The 11,503-nt window shown below is 27.2% G+C and overlaps 1 protein-coding gene across 3 annotated transcripts; it reads left to right on the plus strand.

Moving 5' to 3' along the window:
* Positions 1–1,518: 1,518 nt before the first annotated feature.
* LOC101504446 (uncharacterized) lies at positions 1,519–9,673 on the plus strand. 3 transcript variants are annotated; one of them, XM_004512798.4, is made up of 13 exons: positions 1,522–1,811; positions 4,979–5,260; positions 5,791–5,864; positions 5,956–6,115; positions 6,226–6,250; positions 6,343–6,432; positions 6,758–6,929; positions 7,020–7,093; positions 7,328–7,397; positions 7,768–7,839; positions 7,915–8,048; positions 8,487–8,560; positions 9,226–9,673. In XM_004512798.4, exons 2-13 carry the CDS (start codon positions 5,074–5,076, stop codon positions 9,279–9,281), a joined length of 1,188 nt encoding a protein of 395 aa, XP_004512855.1. In that variant the 5' UTR covers positions 1,522–1,811; positions 4,979–5,073; the 3' UTR covers positions 9,282–9,673. The 3 variants fall into 3 exon arrangements, with proteins under 3 accessions (XP_073225799.1, XP_004512855.1, XP_073225798.1); XM_073369697.1 differs by lacking the exon at positions 1,522–1,811 and adding an exon at positions 4,856–4,874; XM_073369698.1 differs by lacking the exons at positions 6,758–6,929; positions 7,020–7,093 and having other exon boundaries at positions 1,519–1,811.
* Positions 9,674–11,503: the final 1,830 nt, after the last annotated feature.

The raw sequence follows: 11,503 nt of genomic DNA on the forward strand, positions 1-11,503 counted from the left end.
TGTTATTATTATAATAAATAATTATTAAACTTTTAATTAAAAATTATTATACTTAAAATGATTAAATATATATATATATATATATATATATTATAAATTTAAAAAAAAAAAACTAAATGATATTAAAATTTAAATAATAATAACAATTAAATGAAAAAAAATTTATATTGATAACTTGAAAATGAAATGAAATACATTAAATTAGTAATAAAAATTCATCAAATTTGAAAAAACAAAATACATTTTTTCATTTAATTGTTATTAATATTTAATTTTTATTATCATTTAATTTTTTTTTGAAAATTTTAATATATATATATATATTTATTTAATCATTTTAATTATAATAATTTTTAATTATACATATAATAATTATTTATTATAATAATAATTAAATTATAAATTTTATTTATAATTTATTATTGTATTTTATTTTAATGTAATATTAATATTTTATTTTTTAAATAATTAAATAAATAATTCTAACAATAATCAATTTTTAAAATAACAACAACAAAAAAAAGAAGTAGTTCCTATTCAATTAACAAATTTTCTTCGAGAGGTCGCTTCCCCAGAAAGAGACTTTATGTCGAAATGAAAAAATAAGGTAATTAGAGAATATTGTTTAAAGTGTGACATTTGAAGAATTAAAAAAAAAAAAAAGAATTCCCATAAAAAAACTCATTGTGAACAACTGATATTTCAAGAGAAGTAATAAATTTTATATTTTATAATTTATGATTTCTATGTATGTAACGTAATTTTGTATCTTTTCACGTCAAAGTTTCATAATTTTCACGATAATTTATATCAAATTTATGCAACTTGATATTTTTATACCAATGCTTTCGTAAAAAGTGTGTTTCATTTGTTTAGTTCTTTGCATATTCCTTTCCGTATTCTCCACTAAACTTTAGGTAATTAACTAATTATTAAATATCGCAATTAATATTATATATATATATATTAGTATTAATTATATATATCAAAAACATAAAAAATACATATATTTAAAAAGTAGTTGATTATAATTGTAATTATTTTTAATATAAAATACATTAATTATTATAATTAATATATTAATGATGTACAAAAATTGACAGTGTTAATACACAGAAAAATATTAGTATATATTATTTTGAGGAGATGGAAGAGCCTAATATATTTATTTTTCTTCTTATAATCTAGTGAAGTTAAATTCTAGCATAAAAAAAGAAAAGAAAATTAGATTTCTTTCTTAGACGTGACATACATGTCAATGAGTTTTTATATTTAATTAATAATAATCAATTTATTTATGTAAATAATAATTCAATAAAATGTATTATCAGTTTTTTATATTTTTTTATAGAGTATTATTAATTTATTTTTAGTTTTGCTATCAATTAAACAAAATGTTAAACAATTTTCTAATAAAATATTTAATTTAGTTTCTTTTTCCTTTTCTTTTGCTCACGTAACCACAAATATATACGAAGCGGGAACAAAAAATTAGAAAGTAGAGAAAGTACGGCGGGAAGATAAAAAGAAAAAGCGGAGAAAAGCAGGGAAAAACAACTAAACCAAAAGCAAAGTAATCAAGTTTAAATCATTTTTTAAGAGCCGAAAGCACAAACAAAGCGTTTTCTCTCTGTTTTCATTTTTCTGTTATTTTATTTTTGTTGTTTAATTAATCTTTCTCTGAAGAGAGAGATAGAGAGAAAGATTGAAAAGAGAACGGAACCAACCGCTTCAAGAAACATTGATCCAATGCTCACTCGTAAATAGATCTGCGTCTTCTCTACCATTGCCTTCATCTACTTCTACCTCAGGTACTTGCATCTCTTCATTTCTTAGATTAGATTCTTCGCTTTTCTATTAAGCGATTCTCATTTCTCAAGCCTTTGATTCCTCATTTTTTTTCTGCATTTGTGTATAACTTGTTATGATGTTTAATTCTTAGCATTATGTTATCGATGTAATCTTTGAATTATCTGTTTCTATCTTTTTAATTTACACAATTGTTTTTGCTGAAATATTTGGCTAGATCATGTGTTCATCTATGTAGTTGATAAACGTTTTCGTTTCATGATGAAACTGTTGAATGCATTTGCGTAATCAGCGGTTTGTTTGCCGATAAAATTAGGAAAGAATAAAAAAGCAAAGTTGAGATGATGGTTACTTTGAGTTAAAGAAAAGGAAAACAATCACTCAACTACACTCAACTGCTTCAAATAATATAATAAAATAATTGAAATGGATCCTGCATTGTTTTTTAATTTATTTCAAAAATATCAATTAATTAAAATTCTTGAAGTGATAAATGTAACAAAAATTTGGTAATAAGCTACTACTGATATTTTGATAGGTTTTTACTGAAATTAATAATACATTTTCTTTAAATTTGGTTTTTCAGAATAGATTTCATTTTCTTTAGAGGATTTATGGAGTATAGGAGTAGTACTGTTTTTCTTCTCTTCAGTAGAGATAGAAACTGGAACTATGAACTTCGGTTAGTTCTGAGATCGAACGGTATATGCGTTTTAAGTCAATGCATTCCCATTCTGCTTAGATCGAGGTTGGGCATTCCGACATATGCAGTTATAACTATTTGAATTTAGTGTACTTAGTGTACTTAAACGTCCGTAAACTTAGTGTACTTAAATTTAATCTATTTGAATTTTGTTAATCAATATTAATCAAAATAATTTATAAATAAATTTCGATCGTTATATATATTAAATTTTGATCGTTAGGTATTTTGATTACTATTTTACTATTTCATTAATATAATTTAATATAATTGCAAATTCACAAAACTTTTGAGAATAGTTTGATCAAGACTTAGAGTTTGATCGACCAAATTGTTTATTAACTCATTAATGAAATAAATAAGGCCCATCCAATCCAATAAATAACAATTATTGAACAATGGATTTAATCCTTGTAAAAATAATAACTAACTTTACATCTATTAAAAATCTAGTTGAATAGAAGAGAAAAGAAAATTGTTGAATATAATTAAATTTTTTCATTATGAGAAGAATATAAAAGCACATTCTCAAAATTATCCTTTATGAAAAGATTTCTATGAGAATAAAAGGGTCATTAGAAAATAATTTTTATTAATTAAAAATTAAAACTAATATTAATTAAAAGATATTTTATGATAATCATTACATTAACTACTATTAAATAAATGAACAGAAAGCTATATTTGTTTACATTTGAAACAAAAAAATTAGAAGTAGGAGTACTTTATGTTTATTTTTGAAACGAAGAAATATAGTAGTACTCTCCACAGTCGTGCGGTTTGAGATAACTTTTTCAGAAAATTATTGAACATACAGACTCTATGATAAAATAACTTTTATTTTTAAAATATTCTTATTAATATTATATTGTAGTAATTAATGGATTAATTTGATAGTTTGAGATACAATAGATAAAAATATATCAATAATTGATAATAATTAATGTTTCATTATATTTTAAAATGATAAAAAATTATTGTAAATGCAACATTAAATATGAGATGAATAAGTAATATATAAGTAAAAATAATTAATGACACACTAAATAAGATATTTAGTCAACTACATGTAGTAGTTTTTTTCTTCACAAAAGATAAACTTCATTTAGTTTTTGTATGTAAGTAGAAAAATAGTTATATTTATCAAGCTGCTCTTTTTCTTCATTTAATTTAATTTTATAATGAGAACTTTTTTTTAAGAAAATAATTCTACAAGTTCTTGTTAATTTGATTAGGGGTTTAGGGTTTAGACTACCATTAAATACGATAATGTGACTTAAAATTGACTATTCCTTTGTTATATTGTAAAAGTGTCCTTTGATTGTGTAATTCTTAAAACATAATTAATTATTTTAATTTTAAAAATAAAATATTTTGTTTTATCGTCACGTAGTTTGAATCTTGATCCTATAATAATAAACCTACATAATTAATTTTTTTAGTTGAATTTCATTAATTATATAAGTCACAAATAATAATAATAATAATATTAATAATAAGAGACAAATAAATTTATGAATGAGTCATTTAATATGAGACAGTGGAAGATATTGTTATATTTTAATTTATAGAAGACATTATTTTTTATTTATTTTTGCTTATATTTGAGTTTAGATAGAATATATCATATTGTTGATGTGTTTATAAAAAATCTGAGTTGATAAAAAATATTGTTGCTATGGTTTTTAAAACCTTTAATGTTCTTGTAAGTTGGAACTTCAAAGCAAATATGTTGGTATGAATTATGAGATTTGACTCTTTTCCTGGAAGATAAAAGAAGAAACATGGTTGATATTCTTAGGTGAAATATCATATATCAGTCACAACTGTGTAAGTTTAAATATTATTAAAATACAAAATTTGATACAAAATTAACTCTTTTACTTAAAAAAAAAAAAAAAAAACAGACATGAGTCTCACAACTATGCAAGTTTAAATATTATTGAAATATAAAATTTGACACAAAATATATTTTAAATAATACAATAATATTATATAAAATACAGTTGAGGGCATTTTATATTTTTTTTATAAAATTTCAAAATATTATATTTTTATTTTGTTTTGTATCAAATTCTGTGTTTTAATAATTATTAAAAATAAAAAGAGATATTGTTTATCGACCTATAAATAAAAATAGATATTGTTTATCGACCTATAAATAAAAAGAGATATTGTTATCGACCTATAAGAATTAAAAATAAAAAGAGATATTGTTTATCGACCTATAAGAAATGCTTTAACTTTTATGGGTCAATTCTTATATTTATACCCCTAAATAGTCGCGTTCCTCTTTACCAAACCTTTGTAAGAAGAATACTATACTATTCTCTTTCTTTCTCTACAAAAAGAGTGAAAAAAAGTGAAACAATTATTATTCTCCCCAACATTTAAGTTCTTGCTCTTTCATTTCATTTAAGTCTTACATAACTGTAATCATAAAGATGATTCTTTTCTGCATTACAGTACCGGGGAATAGAATAGAAGATCTTAATTGAATGACGTCCATTTCTTGTCTGCTCTGTTCATGCGCTGCGTAGCATTGCTGTGTTGAAGAAGATATGGAAACTGGGGAAAACAACAATGGTAACGAGGGATGTATCATATACAAGTCATGGTGCAGCCAATTTCGAAATGCATCCAATCCTTGGATGGCAAGATATGTCTATGGCTTGATTTTTCTTGTGGCAAATCTCCTGGCCTGGGCTGCTCGTGACTACGGTCGTGGTGCTTTAACAGAAATGGAGAGTAAGTTGCTTAAATCCTTGAAGTTTTGAAATGTTTTTTTTCTTAAAACTACACTGGTTCCGGATATCTTGAACTAGAGTCACATACACACACACACACACACATATATATATATATATATATAGTCTTGGTCTCCTTCTTCCTTTACAAAACTAAGCAACGTGGGACTTCAATTTCAACCAAACTCAACAATTAGTTCACTAACATATTATGAATTAGATATTATAATTGAATATAAAAAAATTCAACATTACATCTTGTAGTGCGCTGATTGTGAATAAGCAACCACTTAATTTATAAATCCGATCAGCATAGAGACTTATGTCTATTCATCTTGTATTTTTTAGTAAGTTGAGCTTTTTCGATGTCTGGCAAACCATTCAATTAAATCAACATATATAAGAAGTACACCTTATGGACACATGATATGATCAGATCATGTTCCGTCCAATCTAAAGCTGTTTTCATTTGGTATATTATTTTCATATGATTCCATTAGCTTAAAATCATTGGCTTAAAATCTAATACAGGATTAAAAGGATGCAATGGTGGAAAAGACTGTTTGGGTGCTGAAGGTGTTTTGCGTGTGAGCTTGGGTTGCTTTGTATCCTTTTCAGTTATCATAAATAAGTTCCTTACCTAAGGTCAGTCTCATATCCTACAATATATGAAGTGAACCTTAATCCAAGTTTCAGATATTCTATATCATACTTTTTTTGTCAACTACTGGCACTTCTAAACTAAACCAAGTCAGAAATACATGGCACTCTGGATGGTGGTCAGTCAAGATTGTTCTCTGGGCTGTCATGACTGTCATCCCATTTTTTCTTCCTTCTGGCTTTATTCAAATTTATGGTTAGTAAAGTTTATCTTTCAACAAGCCTCCTAGTATAGATGCATCATCTGTGATATCAAAAGATTGTTATTGTAACCTTGTAATTCCTTTGATACAATTCTTTTGCCAGGGGAGGTGGCGCATTTTGGTGCCGGGTATAATTTATACCTTTTATAAATGATTTCATCACACTTTTTTCTCTCAAAATAATATGATTATTTAAATTGTTTCTGTAATTCTTTTTCAGGGTTTTCCTCCTAATTCAACTAATAAGCATAATCAGCTTCATCACATGGCTGAATGATTGCTGTGCGTCTGAAAAATATGCAGCACGTTGGTAAGATTTTTTTCAGTTAGAGAAAAATAGAAACACAGGCTTTTTGACCATGAACAATATGCTTGAGATTACTGTTGCTTATATAATTTTTTATAATTGATTTTTTTAACGATTTTTCAAGGCATATTCATTGATTTTGGATATTGAATAGTTGACCATTGTGCTGATATGAAAAGGAAGGGAGAAAACATTTCTTGAATAGTCTGACAAAACAAGTCGATCAATTTATTAAGGATAATATCAGGGATAAGATTCCGTATTTTGTACTGTCAAAAAAAGATTCCATATTTTGAAAAGTTTGCATTAATCATCAATTTACATGCAGCCAAATTCATGTGATGTTGTTTGCAACGACTGCATATGTCGTCTGTTTGGTGGGGATCATTTTGATGTACATTTGGTATGCACCAGAACCATCTTGCCTTCTCAACATTTTCTTCATTACTTGGACTCTAGTACTTGTCCAACTCATGACTAGCGTGTCTTTGCACCCAAAAGTATGTTCTATTTGTGCCATATCTACTTGTTGAATTCATTTTATCGTTCAACATAACTTGATCTGGAATTTCCAACTCTATCTGCAATAGGTTAATGCTGGTATTCTAACTCCAGGGCTGATGGGGCTTTATGTTGTCTTCCTATGCTGGTGCGCTATTAGAAGGCAGGGCTACTAATTTTTACCTAATAGTTTTGCATTTGTTTTGATGCTTCCATGCAATGCATTTACCTTTCACTGTTTGTGTATTATCTCACAAAATTGATGTGAAACAATCCAAAAAGACAGGCATTTATATATTCTTTTGGTTTTCGTGTATTTATTGTTTATGCAAGCTCTCTTGATTTCCCCTTTTTTTATTTCTTTCGAATTTGAGCGTTAGAATGATTTTGTATGCAGTGAACCTGCTGGAGAAAACTGCATCAGGAAGTCAGACTCTGCTACCAAAACGGACTGGCTAAGCATCATTGTAATACTTGCCTATTTTTGCTTCAGACAATTGAACTGTATTAAAATTTATAATACCTCTTTAATCCTGATAGTTGTGAACTTACAAATATATATGTTTATAGTGAATTTTAAGTCTTGGTTTCTAGCCCAATTATGCTCACTACCATTGTCTCATACATGCATCAATTAAATAAGTGCCATGAAAAACTGATGCTTATTCCAAGAAATTATATTCCAATGTTTCTTGTTTATTGTTATAATCTTTATTTATCTTTTGGTTGTACAAATCGTCATATCTTCTTTATGATGGCTCGGTAACGAATTTGGAAATCTTGAAATACATTTGTTTTCATTGTTGGTTGACAAATAACAATGACTATTGTTGGCAGAGCTTTGTTGTTGCAATACTTGCAATCGTTATAGCGACATTTTCAACAGGCATAGATTCCAAATGCTTTCAGGTATGTTACAAACTCTGAATTTAGCTTGAATTTTATTATTAGGTTCTCCAATAAGTATCTGACACATCCCTGCAGTTCCGGAAGGATGATACGCCAGCAGAGGATGATGTACCGTATGGTTATGGCTTCTTCCATTTTGTTTTTGCCACTGGAGCAATGTATTTTGCTATGCTATTGGTTGGATGGAATAGTCACCATTCTATGAGAAAGTATGGTCTCTAACACTCCTGTATTTGGCTCGTATCATGTTATCTGTATGGTTGGTTTCTTGTGTTGATTTGTTCTGTAGTATAGAAATAAAAAAGGCGGGAACAAAGCAAATGCATTTCCATTTGTTAGTTGTCAATGATCATATACAAATCTAGAAACCAATAAATGCTGTTCCCAATCCCATAAAGTTTTATAACTGTCTTATTTGCACGACATAATATCACTCTGGATCCCAGACACTGAGTGATCCGATAAGCTAATATAGTAGCCAGAACTCAGCAGTGTGCCACCTTGAAAATATGGTTACTGAAATGAACTTTTTTCAGCTTCTCACTTGTTGTGCTAGTTACTATAGTTCATTGGAAATTAATTCTCTTTCATTCAATGCACACATAAATGATATAGAAACTTGACGGTATGCCTTTACTCTTTTGCAGATGGACAATTGATGTGGGCTGGACAAGCACCTGGGTCAGAATAGTAAATGAATGGCTGGCAGTCTGTGTTTATTGTAAGAAAATCAATGATATTAAGTTCTGGTTCATTAAAAATTATATTCCCTCCGAAATAAAATATAAGCAAAAAGTACGTGTAAATTGAGACAAATTTAGACCATTTACATATACTTTTTTGCTTATATTTCATTTCAAGTGGAGAATATTATTAATTCCAAAAGCGATATTTCTTAATATCCTTAGGGTCTACATAAAGAGTGACTTAAGGACGCTACTACTTAAGGAGCATTTAATACTTTGAAAGCAATTAAATGTAGCTTCATTGAATAACTTGAGCTTTTAATATAGTAATTGCTGTCCTTTTAAATATATAGAATGTTAATAAGTGTCCTAAGGACATTGGTTAATAAATCAAAAGAGATAATTTTGTATGAGAAAATGTTGTATTAGTACATTGATTTCTTAACCAATTCCTTTAAGACATGCGGTTAACAAAAGCCTATACTTCATACTTGTGTCTTTAGAATATTGGTTAAAGACACAAAATGAAAACAATTATTAGCATTCTCTGCATCTCAAAGTTATTTAATGTAAAAATTTTGTGTCTTTAACCAATAGTAAAAACTCGATATTTCAAACTTAACTGAGCTTTACTTACTCTTTCCTTATTATTCTTAAAACAATTGAGGTTCAACTAAAGATAGTTTATATCTTTTGACAGTGTGGATGCTGGTAGCTCCAATGATATGGAAGAGTAGACATGCTGCTTCTACTTGAGAAATTTGAGACATAACCATCCTAGTTGTGAAGTTTTGTTGAGAATGAATATATTCATAGTCCCATATCTCCCCTGTACATGTAGTGGACTCCTCCAGCTCTGCAGATAGGAAAAAGAATTGCAATTACACCATCCAGAAAATTCCTTCTTACACATAAAAACCGATTGTTCTTTAGAGGACACTGGATGCACGAATATGGATTGGATTTGTGCTATTTCCGCATGAAGATATGCAGTCCTTTCACCCCATCAAGGGAGTAACAAAGAGAACTACATTTTTTACCTGTACATGTGTCAATGAGGAAGCTTAATGTTAAAACAATTTAATAGATGCATATTTCAATCATTTTTTGAATTATCAGTCTCATTGATAGAGAAGTTTTGATGCTGACTTTACCATAATAGGAGTGCATGCTTTTTGCGTTTTGTTTTTTGCGGAAGGGGGGGGGGGGGTTTTCTTCTGGAAAGGGTTTATACTTTCTTAGGAATTCTAACTTTATTGATTGATATAGGAGTGGAAAGCACAGCACTACTGAAAGGTGGCAATGTTAGTAGTCAGCAGATAGCAAAGTTATTCAAAATTAAAACGGCATCTGGTTGCACTAGCAGGTTACCTACGCTTTCTGCTTCAAATTGGTAGTTACTTTAGCTATAAACTAATAAAGAGCAGCCGGCGTCATGCGCATTTCGTATAATATATTAAGAGCCGACATTTTTCTATATATAATGTGATGTGTAGAGATACTTCAACTATAAACTAGATGTATCTTGGTGCACTGCTCGAGTTTAACGAAAATCTTTTTAAATTGTGTGAAAAGTTAAAAAGTATTAATTTTGAGTGAAAAATCATTTAAAATAAATATATTGTAAAATATATACAATGAAATGGAAATAAAAATTTATGTCTATAAAAATAAATAGAAAAGTTATTTAGTGTCATGGAATTATTTAAATTTTTTTTAGTGTCCCTTAGCTCACTAACAAAACTATATTTAATATAACAAATAATTTTTGTCTTTATAGTTCTAATCAACATCAACTTCGAGTGATAATCATTTAGATGTGAATCATCATTTTTTCCGGTTATTTAAATTACCTCCACATTCACACAATTAATAAATACAATACAATTATATATAAAATATGTAGACTTATCAAACATGAAATGTAGAGGCACAATCAAATTATAGTACAAAACCACAAAAAATAACTAATTCAAAAAAATCAGATAACGTTACAATGGTAACAACCCAATATTGTTCGTATTTTTTACAATCGAAGAGAACACGAATTTTAATTCTTCAATTTAACAAAAATAGTAAACGATTATTTTACTTCTTCAATTTAACAAAAATAGTAAATGATTATGAAACATCAAAATCTAGAAAAATACACTAATATGGGAAAGAGAACAAAATAAAAATATATGTAGAGAAAATAGAGATTGTGCAGAGAATTAGACTTTGAAGAGTAAAATGAGATTTGAAGGACAAAGAAATAAGAAAGAAATGGAAGAATATAGAATTGAAAATAGCAAATCTAAATTGAAAAATTTGATCCCCTGCCAGAAATTACAAAGAATCTTAAATGCAAACTTTTCTAAATTATAAGTGTGATTGTATATAAGATCGATGAAATAATTTGTGTAGCAAAAACAATGTAAACTAGATTATGGACCGCGCGCTGCGCGGATATTAATTAATTAATTTTATAAGTTTTATAAGTAATATTTCATGTATTATAAATATAGTTATTTTATAATATTACTCTATTGATTTTTAATAATTGAATATGATTAGGAAAATTAAAATGAGGAGAGGTCCACATCAGCTTTTTGATTGACGTGAGAAATATTTGTATAGGTGGCATTCGGAGGGGAGGTGGCATTCGAAGGTCTGTTTTAAATATATATAATAGATTTATAATATTACTTTATTGATTTATAATAATTAAATATGATTAGGAAAATTAAAATGAGGAAAAATCATGTTTATCACAATCATCTAATTTAATTTTTAAAATGCTTTGTAAAATTCGTATGATAACTTCTTATATAGTATAATTGTTTGACTCATTGTACTTTGATTGTTAATTTATTTTTCAACATATAATGGTATTTGTATTTATTTGACGAAATAAAATGTAAAATACAAACCCAAAAATAAGATGTAAAAATTTATAAATATGATTTACTATTTAATATTTTTTATTTTAAAAAAAT

Source organism: Cicer arietinum, chromosome 6, assembly GCF_000331145.2.
Source record: "Cicer arietinum cultivar CDC Frontier isolate Library 1 chromosome 6, Cicar.CDCFrontier_v2.0, whole genome shotgun sequence".
NCBI classification, from domain to species: Eukaryota; Viridiplantae; Streptophyta; class Magnoliopsida; order Fabales; family Fabaceae; genus Cicer; species Cicer arietinum.

Bases quoted from the DNA above. Each gene is read 5' to 3' on its own strand.
- LOC101504446 (XM_004512798.4), top strand. From the start codon at position 5,074: ATGGAAACTGGGGAAAACAACAATGGTAACGAGGGATGTATCATATAC. The intron at 5,261-5,790 runs GTAAGTTGCTTA...AATCTAATACAG, and splicing joins TGCTTTAACAGAAATGGAGA to GATTAAAAGGATGCAATGGT. The intron at 8,561-9,225 runs GTAAGAAAATCA...ATCTTTTGACAG, and splicing joins GCTGGCAGTCTGTGTTTATT to TGTGGATGCTGGTAGCTCCA.